At 42.5% G+C, this 19460-nt stretch overlaps 1 protein-coding gene across 6 annotated transcripts in view; it reads right to left on the bottom strand.

The window, feature by feature from the left end:
* Nucleotides 1-19460, bottom strand: part of ADAMTS3 (ADAM metallopeptidase with thrombospondin type 1 motif 3) — a 335418-nt gene that overhangs the window by 247648 nt on the left and 68310 nt on the right. For 3 of the 6 annotated variants that reach the window (XM_081587060.1, XM_081587042.1, XM_081587070.1), the window contains one exon: nucleotides 12678-12705. In XM_081587060.1, the coding sequence (XP_081443186.1) occupies nucleotides 12678-12705 (28 nt within the window). Of the gene's footprint in view, nucleotides 1-12677; nucleotides 12706-14022; nucleotides 14912-19460 lie in introns of those variants that run through there. The other 3 variants (XM_081587023.1, XM_081587052.1, XM_081587033.1) reach the window with 2 other exon arrangements.

Below are 19460 nucleotides of genomic sequence, written 5' to 3'. Positions count from 1 at the left end.
AACCATCTCATCCTTGCCTCTTTCTTACAACTAACGTTATCTCAAGTAGAAAACATCATGTTTTCTTAAGGGAGGGGTGCAGTGCCTTTCACCTGCTCCCATCTCTGTGAGGGAAGATTTTTCTCTGAATATCCCGGCCTCTCAGTCCTCCTTAACTCGCTCTTCCCCAGTGAAGAGGCATGGTGGATATGAATAGCCAATCTGGGAAAAATAAGCAGCCTATGAAGCTCAGCATGCCCTTACCATCATTCTTCCCGGGAAGGAAGGACCCTGTTAAGGACCCTGTCCTTTCTGATAAGGACCCTGTTCTCTTTCACTTCACGCCCCCCTACTCCGGTTCAGGCCCTATCTCAGCCCAGCAGTCCTGACACACTCACACAGGGTGAGGTGTCCTGTCAGCTGCCCCACTGCCTGCACGTGCAAGAGCCTTGTGCTCCACCCTGGCCTGTTTTGTAAGAGACCTTTTCACCATGTTTTTAGATTTGCTATTTCTCAACATGTTCAGACCAGGCAGGTCAGAGGAGTATGTTTAATTGTGATTCTGGACACTAAGACTTTTTATGTCATCACTCACCTGAAAAAATTAGAGCAATAGACTTTAATTCATAGACTTGCTATAAGAATTGAATGGCCTAATCCAAAGTGCTGAACACAGTATCCAGCACTTAGTAAGTGCTCAATAAATGTTAGGTATTAATATTACCCTGTTATTTTTTCCTGGATAGTTTCGACTAACTGATCATTATTTCAGGATAAGATTAATTAGAAAACTGGTATCTTTACTTCTAAGTCAGACCTGAAAATTGCTTAGGATACTATCTACTAATCAAATCCCCTCACTTCATACATAAGAAACTGAAACTCAAAGTTAGGTAATTTAGCCTGAATCAAAAACTTAAGTTGTCATTTAAGGCTCTCTGCATTCTTCCCCTAACTTCTTTTTGATATCATCTCCTGTATTACCTAAAGCAACATGCTAATGTGCTCACTACACCTTAATCACACTACTGATTAATCACTCCTGCCTTTACAGACTCCTGCACTCTATTGCATTGAAAGGTCTGTTGCTTTCTATCCATCTACTCAACTCTAACCCAGGCCTCACGGCCTTTCTCAAGCCCCAGCTTTTCCAAGAAAACTTCCCTGCTTACTTCCCCTAAAGTACAGACTTCATGGTCTAAGCTTCCTAGTTCTGTCATGCACTGTCTGCGTAACAGTTATAAAATAAATCCCTATGGGTGAGAAGTTACATGCCGACATCATGTCCTTTCAGAGATTTTAAGCAATTTGGGGGCAGAAGTGTGATGTTAAATGTGTTTAAATATCCCCAGTGTACACCAGTCTTTGGAGAAAAGAGAAATTAACATCTATTTTTGGAAGTGGGGATTCCTGGGGTGAGGGCTCTCACAGCATGAACCCATGACCCAAGTTTTGGGATCATCTTAACGCCTTCACGTGTTTGGCCACATGCGCTCACAACTGAGGACAGGCAGCTTGGTATCCTTCTGAATATGTTGTAGGACGCTACACAAATGTCTCCCAGAGGAGACTATATGTCCCCAGCACATTACAAAGACCACAATCTAGAAAACCAAGAGAAAAGAAGCTTTCAGTAGTACAATCAACAGTGCGAGGACCAAGAATGGCTGCAGAATGAGGTTCTCATGTATCACAGCAATCTTTAGCTGATCTAATTAAGACCGAAGCTACCCCAGGCACACAGAATATTGGAATACTTGTGATTGATGCAATGCAGCTTTGTGTGCTAAGTTGTTTCAGTCATGTCTGACTCTTTGCAACCCTATGATCTGCAGCCTGCCAGGCTCCTCCGTCCGTGGGATTCTCAAGGCAAGAATACTGGAGTGGACGACCATGTCCTTCTCCTGGGGATCTTCCCAACTCAGGGGTCGAATCCATGTCTCTATGTTTCCTGCATTCAGGTGGGTTCTTTACCACTAGTGCCACCCGGGAAGCCCAACGTGGCTTTAGTTCCCAAGTAAAGAAGGAAGTAGGGTATGATGGGTGAATATGAAAAGTGTGGAGTCAAAAAGCACTGCATCTGAGTGCTGGTTTCAAGCTGATGTGCTCTTTGGCATCCTGCGAACAAATTACGAAAATACAAAGCTCAGACAGGTTACCTGTAAAATAGGAAGAAGAGAGAAACCACATAAAGGGCTTGGTCCATCTAAGAACAATTCAGTAAATGTAAAGTTAGCTGTTGTTACTACCCCCATCCAGCTAGAGCGGTAGAAGGAAGTCACTTGTGTCCCAGCTCCCCTCGGGCCTCTCCGCTCTCCATTTCCAACCCAAGCTATTGTTTCTGGTGGTTAGGAGGGGTCTTGAACGCCATGTCACCAAATGGCCTGAAGTCCAAACTGGCTCTACAAAGCCATGCTCCATTACCCAAGTCAGAAACTGGGATTTCTCCCATGAATTGGCTGATTGCCCTACTATAGAGGCAGTCACACAGGCAATTTCCTTTATCAGGTATAAATTCTCAGTATGCAACAATCTGGCCACAAGAATGAAATCAAAAAGCATTTTCAAGATTTGTTCAAGAAGCCGCTCCAACAACAACATTTCCAAATCTGGAGCCAAGGGTAAGAGAATGAATTTCATCAGAAATGACAGGGGCCAGCTGTTCCAAGAGAGATGTAAGTGGGGTGAAGAGTGGACATTAAGAGGACATCACATGCCAGAGGCCTCACCCAGGCTGTAAACACCAATGGAGATGGGGACACATCTTCTCTCAAAGGCAATTAAAAATTAATCGTGATAACAGGCTGAAATTCTGAATGCAGCCAAATTCCTTTTTCCTCACTTCATCTGCTCTAAGCTGTTATCACCACAAGGCAGAGAAACACTTTGATGTCTTTTAGTTTAGTTGCAAACCTATTTTCACAACTCTTGGGGGGTTGCTTTTTTTATGCTCATTATTAAGAAAGAACAAATACTTGTGAACTTTAAAATTCTTCTCATTTTTTAAAAAATCTGGCTTTTCCATAAATATTTGTTGCAATTGCACAATGTTTATGTTCAAGAGAGTCATTTAGGAAAGAACAGCACATTCTTTAGCATTCCAGAACATGAAATCAGGTAAGAGGCGATCTTTTAAGGAAAGAAAAACTATTTTGTGGAAAAATATCCAAGTATTTTCTTTGTTTGCTACATCTTAAAATGATCAAATAATCAATAACAGGCTAACGAGTAGAGTTTTTTTTTTTTTTTGGTGCTGTGCTGTGTGTGTGCTCAGTCACTCAGCCATGGCCAACTCTTTGAGACCCCAAGGACTGTAGTCCACCAGGCTCCTCTGTCCATGGGATTTTTCAGGCAAGAATACTGGGGCGGGTTGCCATTTCCTCCTCCAAGAGATCTTCCCAACCAGGGATCGAACCCCCGTCTCTTGTGTCTCCTGCGTTGCAGGTGGATTCTTCCCCACTGCATCACCTGCAATGCTCCTTTACTTTATTAAGTGAGGCCCAAATGCCAAAATCTTAACATTCCAATCTCGGTTTTTAGAAGCACTTCTACTGGTTACGTTTATCATCATTGGAAATTTTACAGACGCAAGAGAAATATCAGACATTCTAAAAATTAATATTTCTCATACGTCTTACAATTTTTTGATGGATGGATAATACTTTTAGAGACTAATATTGAGTCTAGAATTTAAAGCCAGGAAAAGTAGCATTTATCCCCAGGGCCAAAGACTGAGGAAAATATGACAGATAAGAAATGTGGATAGCAGCTTTAAAGGTTTTCACTGAAATGTTACTTGTGGTAATTATTTTTTCCAAATCTAAAATAGTCTGGTTCATGGTTTCACAAAAAGTATGAAAAATCATCTGATATGAAATAACCAACCTTAACTCCATCTGAAGGCTTAATCCCTCTTTGCCATGTGATGTATTTACAGCTTCCAGGAATTCAGACACAGACATCTCGGGGGTCCATTGCTCTGCCGGCCACGGCCACCAGTTCCCATCAAGGTGATGGAAGTCCTCACAGCTGTGGTGTTACCGGACATTTGTGACTCCTAGCATCCATCCCCTCTTGTTCTTTAATTGAACCTCAGTTTTCCCTCAGATTAACTGTCTCACGCTCCACTCTCAGTCCCTGTACATCAAGAATGAAATATCTCAATCCAGGCTAATCTGAGCACTGTCTCACTGAGCACCAGGCATGGCTTGAAAATAAGCTTTCTTTTTTTTGGCAAGAGCCTGGCACATGCACATCTACTTAATACTGGTAAAGACAACAAAAAAGGAACGTCTCCATGTGTTAGCAGCAACCCAATTCCCTCCATCCCAAGATATAACATTTTAGACTCTTTCTGACTGTTCCATTTCCTTTCTCTGGGATGTTAGAGCCAGTTCCCAAGGAGGAGGGCTGTCAATAGGCAATATTGTGGTGAAGGATCTGCAAGCATGGGGTTCAGGAGAGGGCTCCAGGCTTAGGTGGCCAGGATGTAAATCAGGAAACTAAGTGGACTGTCGTGACAGGGGCAGCTCTGGTGGACACACATTCACTGAACAGTTTTCCACACCTAATGATAAAAAAACGACATATGACTCAAGCCAAGTAGCCAATAAAAGCTCTACCAGGAACTACTATTGGAGCTGCCAGGACAGAAGTGTGCTGTCTAGTGGGGTGAAAGGTAGAATGATAGCCTAGAGTTGCTGGATATGGTCTATGCCACAACTTGGATCTTGGATGGTCTTATGCTATTTGTGCTCACAATCTTATGCTACTAGAGAAATAAAGCCAATGTAAAGGAAAAATGAGACAGAAAGAAAGAGGGAAGGAAGAAAGAGAGGAAGGGAGAAGGGGGGGGAGAAGAGGGAAGGAGAGGCAAAGGAGGAATGGGAGGAGAGAGAGATTGATTTTTGACATTATTTGAGACCTAAATCCAGCTATACCTGACTTTGATTATCTGATCAATTTTGTCTTCCTTAATCATTATCAACTGGGTTCCTGTTTATTGCATCCCAAGGAGTTATGATTAATACAGGAACTTATGCTCAGTGAAATGGAAAGAAAGGATTTCAATAAATAAAGTGAAATGAAGAAAGAAGTATGTCCAGTATATACAAAATATAGTTGGTGTGGAACCAACATGGAATAACTGTTTCTGCACTATTCCTTACTCAACTCCTCCCTCTACTACTATATTCCAATGAGTTAAGCAACACTATGTTGAAATGCCAACATGAAGCTAATACATGAAAATAGAAATCTTAAAGAGCTGTCACATGGTAAGTTGAGTGGCTACATAGAGTACAAGTCCATGACACACTAAATTAAGGTACCTGGAAAGCCATGGTGGCAGGCAGACCTATCAGAAATGTAGGGACTAGTGCGAGGCAGCTCTCCTTGAGTAAAAGTGTTTTTTTTTTTAAAAGCACAAGACTAAGACATACCTATAGGTAATAGGTAATAATAATATCTATTGTTCTAGCTGGCTTACCATGTACCAGCATTATATGAATCCTTTAAAACTCTAGGAAATAGTAGGCTTATGTCACATACAAGACAAGACACTTTTACAGGTTAAGGTCATCAGCAAGAAAGCGGTACAGTCAGGATTTTAAACCACACAGTGGTTTAAATGGCCGCTGACCATTTGACAGAAGAGAGGAAATGAATATTAGCTGGTCCTCTAAGAGAAGATTCTTGACAGTCCCTTGGCCTGCAAAGAGTCAATTCTAAAGGAAATCAATCCTGAATATTCATTGGAAGGACTGATGCTAAAGCTGAAGCTCCAATACTTTGGCCACCTGATACGAAAAGCCCACTCATTAGAAAAGACCCTGATATTGGGAAAGATTGAAGGCAAGAGGAGAAGGGGACAACAGAGGATGAGATGGCTGGATCATCTCTGAGAATCACTGAACCAATGGACATGAGTTTGAGCAAGTTCTGAGAGATGGTGAAGGACAGAGAAACCTGGCATGTTGCAGTCCATGGGGGTCACAAAAAGTCGGACATGACTGAGCGACTGACCAATAAATCCATATACTGGTTAGATTTTAGATTAAGGAATGGACTCTACTTGCAAAAAACAAAGGATTTTACATATAAAAGAAAGAGAATGCAAGTTCACATGAATAATCATTTCAATCATTCTTTTATCTTTATTTGTGTGCATTAGTACATACAAAAATATATGTATTAAATATGAAAAAAATTGTAGGCAATGTGATTTATCATCCAAATATTTGAAGATCCATATGCTTAATTCTACTTTACTTTTTTGTTTTATCAGTCTCTTCAAGAACAAGACTGATTTTTCATGCTGCTCACAATTTGTTCTAAATTCCATAAAGATTCATCGTGCTGAATTTGTGGCACTCATTTTTATACACAAGATATTGACATTTTACCACAAAATTTCTCCTAGGGCTTTACAGTTAGTCAGCGAAATGTGTAAACATATTTGGAAAATTAGGATGGATCAATTACATGTGGAAACAGAGATTCCTAAGCTAGGAAACTCTTCCCGCTCTTTACTGGGCATTCTAAAGAATATACATCTCTCAAATTCTGTTCTAGGAGGTGGACAAATCGTCCTCCAGTACTGATAAAATTAAAAACCTTTTTATAATTTGAAAGTGAAAGTGAAAATAGCTGCATCATGTCTAACTCTTTGCAACTCCATGGACTATACTGTTCATGGAATCCTCCAGGCCCAAATACTGGAGTGGGTAGCCTTTCCCTTCTCCATAGTGATTCACATTTGGATGTACTCGATAACTAAAAAAATGATTAATTCATTGCATCTTTCAGAGACTAACAACCAAATATTTAAAAATTATGTTCAAACATCAAGAAGAGTAGAACCAAATCTAAAATTAAAATATTTTAAATCAACACTTTCCCATATATTGCTAGTCAGAGTTCGGGTCTTAGAAACTTCTTCAAAAGCCACTTGTCAAAACGCACCCTGTTAATTTGGTTTTACTCAGGAATCAACTTCTAGGATTCTCTCCAGAAGTAGTCATTGGAAATGTGAACAATAATCTATATACAACACTGTGTGGCAACATTCATTATCATAAGAAAGTGGAGGCCATTAGGGAAATGATCACATAAATTAAGGTTAACTAATCATGCTTATGAGGGGTTATATGCTTATGGAAAATTATACTAAATTGTATACCAGTATATAATAATTATACTAAATTATTATATTAAAATATTAAACAAAACAAAAACAGGTATACAAAAAAACCCACAATCTGTGTATTAAAAGAAGACTGAACAAGAATATTCTAAGTTATAACAAAAGCTTGATATCTGGAATGATTGTCTAAAACCTGGGGGATACAGAAAAAGAAGATAACCACAAAGGGTACATGTAAAGCACCTATAATCAGAACCATAACTGATTAATTAAAAAGCACAATTCAACAACTTAGAATAGAAGTAGCACAGCTTAGAAGTAAAAGCTGATCTCTTATTAGAGGAAGTGTAAGATGAGAGTTCCCCAAATTCTGGTAATAGCAATCCTTTTGAGGAAGCACTGGGGTTCCATTCAAGTCCTTACTGACAATAGATCCAGTCCAAGCAGTATAACCACACTCTTCATATCGAAACCACTCATAATATAAACAGGCAATTTGGAACTGTCCCTGATGGATTTCCAAGGTAATCTAGGTTGGCTACCCATAAGCAAAGAGTGCTTAAAGATAATCATCCTGGAAACAGAGGTGACCCTGGAGATTTCATAACATTTCTGAGCAATATCATGATTATATGGTACAATGACAAAAGAAAACAGTGAAGTATGGGGAAGAAACAGTTCAGCTAAAGAGCAGTAAGTTGCCAGTGATAGGTAACATACTGCATCTAATAACATCTTTACATAAGACACTTAAAGCACTTAACTTAGATCATTATGGTGCTCAATGGAGGGGTAGGAGCTAAATCAGTAAAGTCAAGTGTATGATCTTTAGTTACAGAGAAGAGCAATGGCTTAGGCGGCTGAAGTTCTACATTTTATAAGGGATCCCTTTAAACTTCCTTTAGACCACATTTTTAGTGTTGCTGCTTGCAAACTGGATTGACAGATTTCGATCGTTGCCTATCTTATTTCCATTAATGCCAGCAACATGGCAAGTTATCCCAAATAGACTTCAGGGCAAAATTAGCAGATGTTCCAAACTTGCACTTAATCCGATTCAATTTGACAAATACTTATGGAACACAAACACAAAAACATAAAAAACCAATAAGCCTAAGTCCTTGGCTTTGTGGAATGAAAAAGGAAGTCATAGGGAGCCTTGATAACACTGAATGATTAATTGTACATCCATTGTCTCTATCCTCATTTTCCTAGGGATCAATTAAACCTGGAGAGGGGCACAGAAGAAGAATATTTTAAGGAAACCAGCACACAGGCAAATCCTAATATGCTAATAACCTGGTTACTAGATCTATGCACTGGACAACAAATATTTGAGAGTCTCAAGGTACAAGCCCTGTTTACATGCAGGAGATAGACACAGCAGTCGTCAAGACAGTCTGCTCTCTCAAGGTCTACATTCGTGAAACACTTATTCTACCTATTCTACGCCAAGGAGAAGGCAGAGTGACTCACACTTCACCTTGAAATGAGTACCTGTAAATAATGAAAAATTATTTCTCAGGAAACCAGATATCTGAGAGTATAAGATTAGCAACTTTATTTGGTTAAGAATGAAACACAATGGAATTTGAAACTGGAAACAGTAATAGGGCAGAAAAAGACTGACATGCCCCAATCCCAAGAGCAGGGGAGGGGGTAGGGTAGGATGGGGGGAGAGGGAAGGTGGCTGAACACCAAAGCCTCACAGTGCTTTTTCCTCTGATATAACTCCAGTGATCTCAAAGCCATGGTTTATGAAACAAAAGGACTCAGAGAATTCTTTTTCAGATTCTCCAATTTCTACAGAACTACGATTATTTCCTAAGCCACATGTGTCACAGAGCAAACCTCCTTATCCCATCAGGCCAGCCAGCCAGCTACCCACAATTACCCTAGGCAACCTACCAAGGCCATAGTCTGAGTCAGAAATGAAAGTTCCCTGGTATGTCACAGAAGCATGCTACTTATCTCATGAAACACATTTACACATGTATACACAGTGCACACACATTCACATATGCACCTATATGTATGTGTGTGCACAAACATACGTGTGTGTGCATATACGTGGATGTATGTATGTATGCATGCATATATGGGTGTATGTATATACTGTGTATGGGCTTCCCTGATGGCTCAGTGGTAAGGAATCTGCCTTCAGTGCAGGAGAACACAGGTTCAATCCCTGTGTCGGGAAGATCCTCTGGAAGAGGAAATGGCAATCCACTCCAGTATTCTTGCCTGAAAAATTCCACGGGCAGAAGAGCCTGGTGGGCTACAGTCCAAAGGGTCACAAAAAGTCAGACATGACTGAACGACTGAGCACACACATATATTGTGTATGCATGTATGTATGGGTGTATATATGTATACATGGGTGTAGACAGGTAAATGAGGCTTCCCTGGTGGCTCAGCAGTAAAGAATCTACTAGTAATGCAGGAGATGAAGGCTCTATTCCTAGGTCAGGAAGATCCTCTGAAGAAAGACACAGCAACCCACTCTAGTATTCTTGCCTGGGAAATCCCATGGACAGAGCAGCGGCGGGCTATAGTCCTTGAGGTCGCAAAGTCGGACATGACTTAGTGACTATACCACCACCACCAGATAAGTAGATAGGTAGACAGCTCCTCTCCGCTGAACAAAAGAGAAGAGAACTAGGTCACAGTTCAAAACTTATTTGCCTGTTTTCCTGAGAGCCAAACATACTTTCCCACATACCAAAAGGGCATTCTTCCATTGGGTGGATAAAAAAAGTAAAGAAGCCATATCTCCTACTCCACACTTAATGGATGACATCTGTATACACTCCAACCTGCCCCCATCAAAGACTGTTCTCTCCACACTTGATGGGTGACATTTGTATACACTCCAAATTGTCCCCATCACAGATTGCCCTTCTCCACGCTTCATGGGTGACAGCTGTACACACTCCAACCTGCCCGCATCACAGACTGCCCTCTCCCCAACTAAATAAAAGCCTTCCTAGTCTAGGGGACTGAAGCACATCAGATATATATTTTTAAAATTGGTTTCCTAAGGCAAATACTAAAAAGCATACATCATTTTTGTTTATAAAAAAGCATTTAAAAACTGGCAAAATTAATCTATCCTATTAGAAGTCACCTTTCATATGGGGATCCTGCTAGGAAAGTGACACAAAGAACTAGTAACGTTCTTATTGATCCAGGTGCTGGTCACCTAGAAGTGTTCCCTTCATGAAGAATCACAAAGTGTATGCTTATATTCACCACCTGCATGGGTGTATACATAAATATATATAAATAGAAAGTATTTTTTAAATTTAGCTTCCTAACAATTTGTGGTGTTATTAATTTATATTTACTCTTCCTGAGACATTCAGAAATTATTCTGAAACACGGAATTTTACCTAACCAATTTGTAGATCAATAAATATAAATTCATTAATTTTTCTAACCTTATTAATCTTTCCTAATAAGTTATTCAAAACTACTTTTCAACCAATTATTGGAAAAAAATTACTTAATTATATGTAGAAAAGTACACTTTACCAAACCTCCAGGTTACCAATCCCTTGATGCACAGGGACAGGAGAATGAAATCTCATTACTGCACATCAAATTTTTAAAATATACTTGACAAATAAAATTTTAAATCCTTCTTACGAAAACACAAATGATTATAACCCAAAGCCAAATGATACACTTTTGCTATCACAGGATTCATGAGTCAAGTCTACTTTCACCTGTATTTCTTCCCTTCAACTCAACTTGAAAATGGTAAGTAAAACTGATAACAATCAAAGGAAGAAATCTCATAAAGCAGAGGCACTTGCTGAGAGCAAATAAACTTGCAGAGGAGAAAATAAATCTCCAGCAACACAACCTAAGAGTGCCCTGACCTCTTCTGTTCTGTGCTGTTACTCATCTCCCTCTTATCAAAGTAAAGCAGACCTGTACTCCTTTCTTCCCTGAGGACAAGAGCTACCAAAGTAGTTTCTGCCAGCTAAAGGATTGGACCACTGTCTCAACCAGGGCCTCTTACATATGAGCATGCTGAGTCTATCTGAAAATTTAATCAAAGCAATATATTTTATTCCTTGTAGAATGAGTAATCTTAAAATAGTTTCTTTAATTTACATATTGAAATGTTAGGACATTTCAGTAATCAAGTGTTTAAGACATAAAAAGTAAGACAGCTTTCTTTTCCCTATTTGCTTGAAGACTGGTTAGAAAGGAAAAAAATCCTTCTTTAAAAAGATAACATGTTGATGGTTGAATACTATCAACTACAAATGACAAATATCTCTTCATAGACATTGTATTTTCAATGCAGTTCTCAGTCCATCTCCTCCCATCTGTTCTCCTCTTCCTGTGGAGGTCTAAGCTTGGGGAGGAGTTCCAACAATGCCAGGCACTGAGTAGGAAGGGAGCACTGTGACACAAAATGACAGGCAGCTACATACAGATGCCTCTGGGCCTGGATCTTGGGGCCCCTCCATTTAGTTTACACCTATGTAGTCCCCCATGTCTCCACTATGCACTATAGCAGGTTGCTGTATAACCTCTCAAGCTTCATTTCCTTCAAATCTAAGATAGGCACAAATGTGTCCCTACCTCCTAGTGCAGTTGTGACAAATAGATGACATAAGGCACATAAAGCAATTAGCACTGTGCCTGGCACACAGCACATAGGCAACAATTTGTAACTAAGTCTGCAGTAATAAAAACTTTTCATCTAAAAGATGACTTTACAGTATTACTTGACAAATACAGAATACACAGACTACTGTGCCAAAAAGAAAAGTATCTTTTAAAGTAACCCAAGTTAAATGCATATGAAAAGACTGACTGGAGCCCAGCTTCTTGACAGATGACTTTCAGTCTCTGAATTCAGAACAAATATATTATTATAAACAGCTTCAAAAAAAGACCATGGACTTTGGAGGGACATTTTACAAGACACACTCTGCAAGCCTCAGTCTCCTCACCCATAAAATGGGAATAAGTCCTTTATCATCAGGCAATACCGAGGTGTTAGATGTTATCTGCAAAAGGCCTAACATATCTTACACAATAGCAGATAATGATTCTAAAGCAGATGGTATAAGAAAAGTCATCAGAGGGATTATTCAAAGCTGGAAACAATTTTAAGAGAAAACTTTCCATCATTTGTACTTTATTTTTCTCTTCTTTGTAGCATTCTTACACTTTATTTCTCTTCTAATCAAATGTATTCCACCTAACCTCACAGAAGTTGATTTCATTTTATTTATCTCTGTATCTTCTTCCAGTCCCTCCATCACCTTTCAAGTACCTATCAGTTGCTTGTCCAAAGACAGATAATAAATTGACACTGAAAAGTCCAACTACCAGACAATTTTTACATCACTTCAATTCAGCATGAGGAAAGTGACTCCCTCCTCTGTAAAGAGGAAGAGAAGAATAGAAATGTTCCTGGACCACCAATTACTTCTTTAACCATCAATGGGAGAAATTTCAGAAACAATATTTTGCTTAGCTTACTTCATTCCCTACCAAGATAAGAGTGACATCTGAGAATAAGGCTTACCTATTTGCACCATTTCTTCATTACCAGCCTGGAAAGGAGGGGGGAAAGTAAGAAAAAGAAACAGTTACTGGGTTTCATCTTATCACCTCATGCGTTTTATTTCTACCATTAATGCTTTTCAGGAGCTGACTAATCAGGCGACGCCGGAGACTGGGCTTGGTGCCTAACCGCTGCACCCCGGTTTGTAGAAGGTTCCTGTGACGGAGAGCACGAGCCAATGCAACAGCAATTTGGGACAGGGTGTCGTTTGCTCGTTTTAACTTTTAACATTTCCGAAGCCAGCGAAAATAAATCGTGACACTCAATATTCTCTTCGGAAAACTCCAGATATTGGGTCAGGGGTAGAAAAGAAAGTCTCCGAATTTATACGTGTAAAATAGAAGTCTAAATCCTGATTGATCAGATTTGAGGTCAGGCAGCAACTAGAACAGAGTTCCCTGGTGGCACTACGAGTCTCTTACTTTTTCACCCTATGGTCAGACCAAGCAGACCAAGAGACGCTACAAAAACTCACGGAGAAATTCTGTACCCAGAGCCCCAGGGGCCCTGAGCTGCTGTGATTGACTACACAGGGCTCGGCTCGTCCCGCCGAGCCTTCTCAAGGACTCTTCTGAGAGCACCGGGCTTCACCTTGAGGCTCCAAAGGGTGGGGGCTGGGCCGAAAAGAAACAGAGCAGCACTCAACTTCGCTTTAAAAAGAGGAGGAGTTGTGCAGAGGGGGAGGGGAGAAGAGCGGCCGGCGCCTCCAACCTCTCTGCCCAGGAAAACGCCGGGCAGGAAACGTCCCCGGGGGCCCCCCTCCCCAACTGTCAAACCCCAGCCCGGCCGCGGTACTCCCAGGACACGTGTCTACTGGATTGCTCCCTGTCCGGCCCAAGGACTTCCTGAAACCCCCGCCTCCGGCTGCCCGAAAAAAGCTGTGAGTCAGTGAGCAGGAGAGAAAGCCCCGCGAACTCGACTCCGGCTGCTGCAGTCGGAGCCCTGGGATCCTGAACCCAGGGTCCAGAACTTCATTCAAGCGCCCACACCGCCCTCCGGAAAGGGGAAACCCAGATGGCCCGGAGAGGATGCGAATTGGCTGCAGTCGGGTCACCGGGAATTGTCCCGAATGCCGCAAAGTGAAGCCCGAGGGGTGACAAGCCTGGGCTCCCGTGCAATGGAACCCCCCTCCACCCCCAAAAGCCCCGCACGCTGCGCCCAGCCCTTGAAAACACCGACCGTGAAGGCACCAGATAACAGGGAAAGGGTGGGAGCGGGGAGGAGGAGAGAGAGGAGGGGGAAGAGGGGGAGGAACTGTTTCGGGGAAAAGGTTGGGTTTGAGTTTTTTATTGTTATTATTTTCCACTTACTTGTCCATCAGCTGAAGTCTTAACCTCTACCAGAGCGGCTGCTATCAACCAAAGTGACAGGAGAACCATCACGAGTCGAGTTCACTTTTCAACTGCTGGGCAAAGCAAATGCCCAGAGCAAAACCTTCCCCCCCAAAGTAAGTTTCTTGGAAAAAAGGGGGGAAAAAATGCAGAATTTAAAAAAAAAAACAAAAAACTGATCTTCCGTGCTTGGCTTCAATGAAAATGAAATCTGAGCTCTGAGCCTGGCCCCCTCTGCTCTGCAGTTCTTTCCACTTCACCTTCTCACCCCGTCCTCCCAAACAGAGTGTTCAAGAGAGAAGGTGCTGCGAGCTGGGCACGGGCTCCGCCGGCAGAGGCGGGGGGCAGGGACGAGGGGCTTCCAACTGTCTCTGTCCGCAGCGGCTTTTTTTCTAGGCTTTTCGCGCACCGTGGGTGCCTAAGGGTAGCGCTGAGAATGCTTGGGTCCCCGGGAGCACGGCAGGGGGAAGTATTAGCGAGAGAGACGGACGAGCGAGCGGGAGCGGGAGAAAGAGGCAGGGAGAGGGCGCCTCCGCGGCTCGCTCCGAGGTGGGGGCGGGAGGAGCCGGAGGGGAGGAGGCAGGCGGAGGAGTGGGAGGAGTGGGCCGCTCGCCGGCTCCTGTGGCTCGCCGACCGGTCGTCTGCTCGCTGCTGGCGACCCGCGGGGCGCTAATAAGTCGGCCGGAGCCCCCCCGCCTCCCCTCGACCCGCGCCCAGGCGGCCCCTCCCGCCGCAGCGCCCACGTCACGCGGGGCCCGGGCCGGCGCCCCCCGCGCGCCCACCGGGACGGCCCGGGGCGGGTGCTGCCGGCGCAGGAGGAGCGGGGAGGCGTGGGGAGGACGCTCGGTGCCCGCGGCCGGCCCCAGGCAGGGTCGGGCTTTGAAGCCGCACGGGGGGGCGGGGGGGAGGGCGGCTTGAGTGCCCGGGGTTTACCACCCGCACCCCTCCCCATCCACGGGGATCTTCTTCCCCGTGACGGGGCGGAGGAGAGGTGGCGATCCCAGGGGAGCCGCCGGCCCCGCCTGGAGGGAGACCGGCTTTGAGTTCATTCTAGGAATCGGGAGGGTCCGAGGGTCGGTCCTGGGCTTTAGGAAATTCACCTCCTGCTACCCTGCCTGCTCTCCCAGCCGGGTCTCCCGGGAGAACCCCCCTCCCTCGCCCCGGAACCTCCAGGTTGTCACACTCAGTTGTGTCCCCTCCGCACGCCAGCCCCCTACCACGTTTGGTGGGGATGGTTCCTACCCCCGCTCAGTTCTTGTTTACGCCTTATTAGTTTGTATTAGTTTTAAACGTTGCCATGTCTCTTCCTTGAGTCACCCGGGTGCTTCCGTTTATCACTGGAGTACACAGGCCTAGGCGTCTCTTCCTCTCACCAAGATTAAGTTATCAAATGATTTCTGCCCTTTGTGGCCCGGACCTTTCTGGGAGGAGATAGCGTCAACCTGGGCTCCAGAGACATGAGAAGGGTTTGCTGGAATCCAGGGACAGGCCCTAGGAATCCTAGGGCAGACTCTCGTGGGCGCTTTCCAGGGAGCAAGAGAGGTGGAAAAGGAAATATTTCCAACTTCTACTGACCAATTTCTGACACTCCCTCCCTAGCTCCGACCATGAGAGAAGAATGAATAGGCACAAATTTAGGTATAATTTTCAAGACTTCCACTGGAAGGAGTCTCACCGAGACCGGTCTAAAATAACATGTATAGAAGTTACTGGGTGTTTTGCTAAGGAATGCTTCGATAAGTCATAGTTCCTTTTCTTTTCATAAAACATGGTGCGCGTTTAGAGAGAATACTTCAAATTCATTATTTAAAGGTTGCATCTTTAGCTTACACGTGGTGGGGTTTGTGTTTACTGCTGTGTTATCTACTAAGTCTTCTCAGAATCATAGATACAGGACACTCACACGTTCAAGTGAGAAACCAAACAACTAAATGGCCCCACCAGTAATGGGTTTATTAGTTAGTGATTAGCTTTGAATTATAATTAGACTGCAGCACTGAAGTATCTCTAAATTACTTTTTTCCTTCAATTAAAGCCTTAAGCATTTTTGTAACCTATCATTGACTTACTGTCTGGGAATGATTTGCTGAATTCTTATTAAAAAGAAATCATCTCATGTTCTATAAATAAAAATTACATCAATTTATGCTGACAAGTGGGGCTTCCCTAGTAGCTTAGCAGTAAGGAATCCACCTGCAATGCCAGAGACCCGGGAGACATGGGTTCGATCCCTGGGTTGGGAACATCCCCTGAAGGAGGAAATGGCAACCCACTCCAGTATTCTTCCCAAGAAAATCCCGAGGACAGAGGAGCCTGGTTGGCTACAGTCCATAGGGTTGCAAACAGGCCCACAACTGAGCACGTGGGCATACACACACACACACACACATGCTGACAAGTAAAAGAATATTAGTGTACAAATAAGAAACTGTGTCCTAGGCCCAGCTAACAGCTGTCTGACCTTGACAAATCACTAAAACTCTATTTTGGTTTTTCCTCTATGAGATAATTCAGCTCTAAAATTATCTAATTTTAAGTAATAACTAGTTTTTTAGTTAGCCATGGGATTACAGTTAATTTCATAAAGTTAATTTCATACAGTTCAAGCATTTGTTATCATCATAATTCCTGCATAACAAGAAATTCATGCAACTTTCATAAAAGGAATGGCTTTAGATGTTCTTGGCCATGACCATGGAAAGAAATGTATTCTACACTGCCCGCCCCAGTAAAAATTTTCATGATTCAGTGCTTACTACATGCAACCCTGATATTTTCTGTCCTGTTTGTTTTGCTTTATTTCCCACATACTGCTTAGGATCCACTTCATTGATTTCACACCCCAATGAGTTCATGACCCTCATTCTGACAAACATTAATTTGAGAGTATATAATAAGGTTTATATTTCTTGGATTCTAAATAAGTTGAGTTCTTATTAATAAGTTTCTTCCAATATACAAAGTTTCCAAAGTATGTCCTGGAATGTTAAATGTTTTACCAAAAAAAAAAAATAACAATAATTCTCGGACAGTTTGTAAAATGCTCATATGAAGAAAATGAAATGGGTTTCTTTGTTTCAGAAATACACAGGGACTTTAATATCCTAAGCACATGGAGAGTCTTCAAGAGAGAGGGAGTGTGCTCTGGTCCTCTTACTGACATAATCACAGAATGCTTTTTCCTCATGCTTTATCCTCCAAGGAACTCACTTGCAGAAATACCATCACAAAGACCAATTACTAGAGTAAAGTGAACTTTGAGATAGTTAGGATTCACATACAGATTCCATTTTAGTGTTCTCAACTCTAAAACCAGTTTCAGTTCAGTTCAGTTGCTCAGTCTTGCCCGAATCTTTGTGACCCCATGAATCGCAGCACGCCAGGCCTCCCTATCCATCACCACCTCTCAGAGTCTACCCAAACTCAAGTCCATCAAATCGGTGATGCCATCCAGCCATCTCATCCTCTGTCATCACTTTCTCCTCCTGCCCCCAATCCTTCCCAGCATTAGGATCTTTTCCAATGAGTCAGCTCTTTGCATCAGGTGGCCAAAGTATTGGAGTTTCAGCTTCAACATCAGTCCTTCCAATGAACACCCAGGACTGATCTCCTTTAGGATGGACTGGTTGGGTCTCCTTGCAGTCCAAGGGACTCTCAAGAGTCTTCTCCAACACCACAGTTCAAAAGCATCAATTCTTCTATGCTCGACTTTCTTTAGAGTCCAAATCTCACATCCATACATGACTACTGGAAAAACCATAGCCTTGACTAGATGGACCATTGTTGACAAAGTAATGTCTCTGCTTTTTAATATGCTGTCTAGGTTGGTCATAACTATCCTTTCAAGGAGTAAGCATCTTTTAATTTCATGGCTTCAATCACCACCTGCAGTGATTTTGGAGCCCAGAAAAATAAAGTCTGACACTGTTTCCACTGTTTCCCCATCTATTTCCCATGAAGTGATGGGACCAGATGCCATGATCTTAGTTTTCTGAACGTTGAGCTTTAAGCCAACTTTTTCACTCTCCTGTTTCACTTTCATCAAGAGGCTCTTTAGTTCCTCTTCACTTTCTGCCACAAGGGTGGTGTCATCTGCATCTCTGAGGTTATTGATATTTCTCCCAACAATCTTGATTCCAGCTTGTGCTTCCTCCAGCCCAGCATTTCTCATGATGTACTCTGCATATAAGTTAAATAAGCAGGGTGACAATATACAGCCTTGACGTACTCCTTTTCCTATTTGGAACCAGTCTGTTGTTCCATATCCAGTTCTAACTGTTGCTTCCCAACCTGCATACAGGTTTCTCAAGAGACAGGTCAGATGGTCTGGTATTCCCATCTCTTTCAGAATTTTCCACAGTTTATTGTGATCCACGCAAAGGCTTTGGCATAGTCAATAAAGCAGAAATAGATGTTTTTCTGGAACTCTCTTGCTTTTTCGATGATCCAGCGGATGTTGGCAATTTGATCTCTGGTTCCTCTGCCTTTTCTAAAACCAGTGTGAACATCTGGAAGTTCACGGTTCACGTATTGCTGAAGCCTGGCTTGAAGAATTTTGAGCATTACTTTACTAGCGTGTGAGATGAGTGTGGCTCAGATCATGAACTCCTTATTGTCAAATTCAGTCTGAAATTGAAGAAAGTGGAGAAAACCACTAGACCATTCAAGTATGACCTAAATCAAACCCCTTATGACTATACAGTAGAAGTGGGAAATAGATTTAAAGGACTAGATCCGATAGACAGAATACCTGATGGAGGTTCGTGACATTGTACAGAAGACAGGAATCAAGACCATCTCCAAAAAAAGAAATGCAAAAACACAAAATGGCTATCTGAGGAGGCCTTACAAATAGCTGTGAAAAGAAGAGAAGCGAAAAGCAAAGGAGAAAAGGAAAGATATACCCATTTGAATGCAGAGTTCCAAAGAAGAGCAAGGAGAGATAAGAAAGCCTTCCTCAGAGATCAATGCAAAGAAATAGAGGAAAACAATAGAATGGGAAAGACTAGAGATCTTTTCAAGCAAATTAGAGATACCAAGGGAATATTTCATGCAAAGATGGGCTCAATAAAAGACAGAAATGGTAGGGACCTAACAGAAGCAGAAGATATTAAGAAGAGGTGGCAAGAATACACAGAAGAACTGTACAAAAAAGTTCTTCACAACCCAGACAATCACGATGGTATGATCACTCACCTAGAGCCAGACATCCTGGAATGTGAAGTCAAGTGGGCCTTAGGAAGCATCACTACGAACAAAGCTAGTGGAGGTGATGGAATTCCAGTTGAGCTATTTCAAATCCCGAAAGATGACGCTGTGAAAGTGCTGCACTCAATATGCCAGCAAATTTGGAAAACTCTGCACTGGCCACAGGACTGGAAAAGGTCAGTTTTCATTCCAATCCCAAAGAAAG

Source organism: Giraffa tippelskirchi, chromosome 1, assembly GCF_054371585.1.
Source record: "Giraffa tippelskirchi isolate mGirTip1 chromosome 1, T2T-mGirTip1v1.2.pri, whole genome shotgun sequence".
Classification (NCBI taxonomy): Eukaryota; Metazoa; Chordata; class Mammalia; order Artiodactyla; family Giraffidae; genus Giraffa; species Giraffa tippelskirchi.
This window is presented reverse-complemented; position numbering and strand designations above follow the sequence as displayed.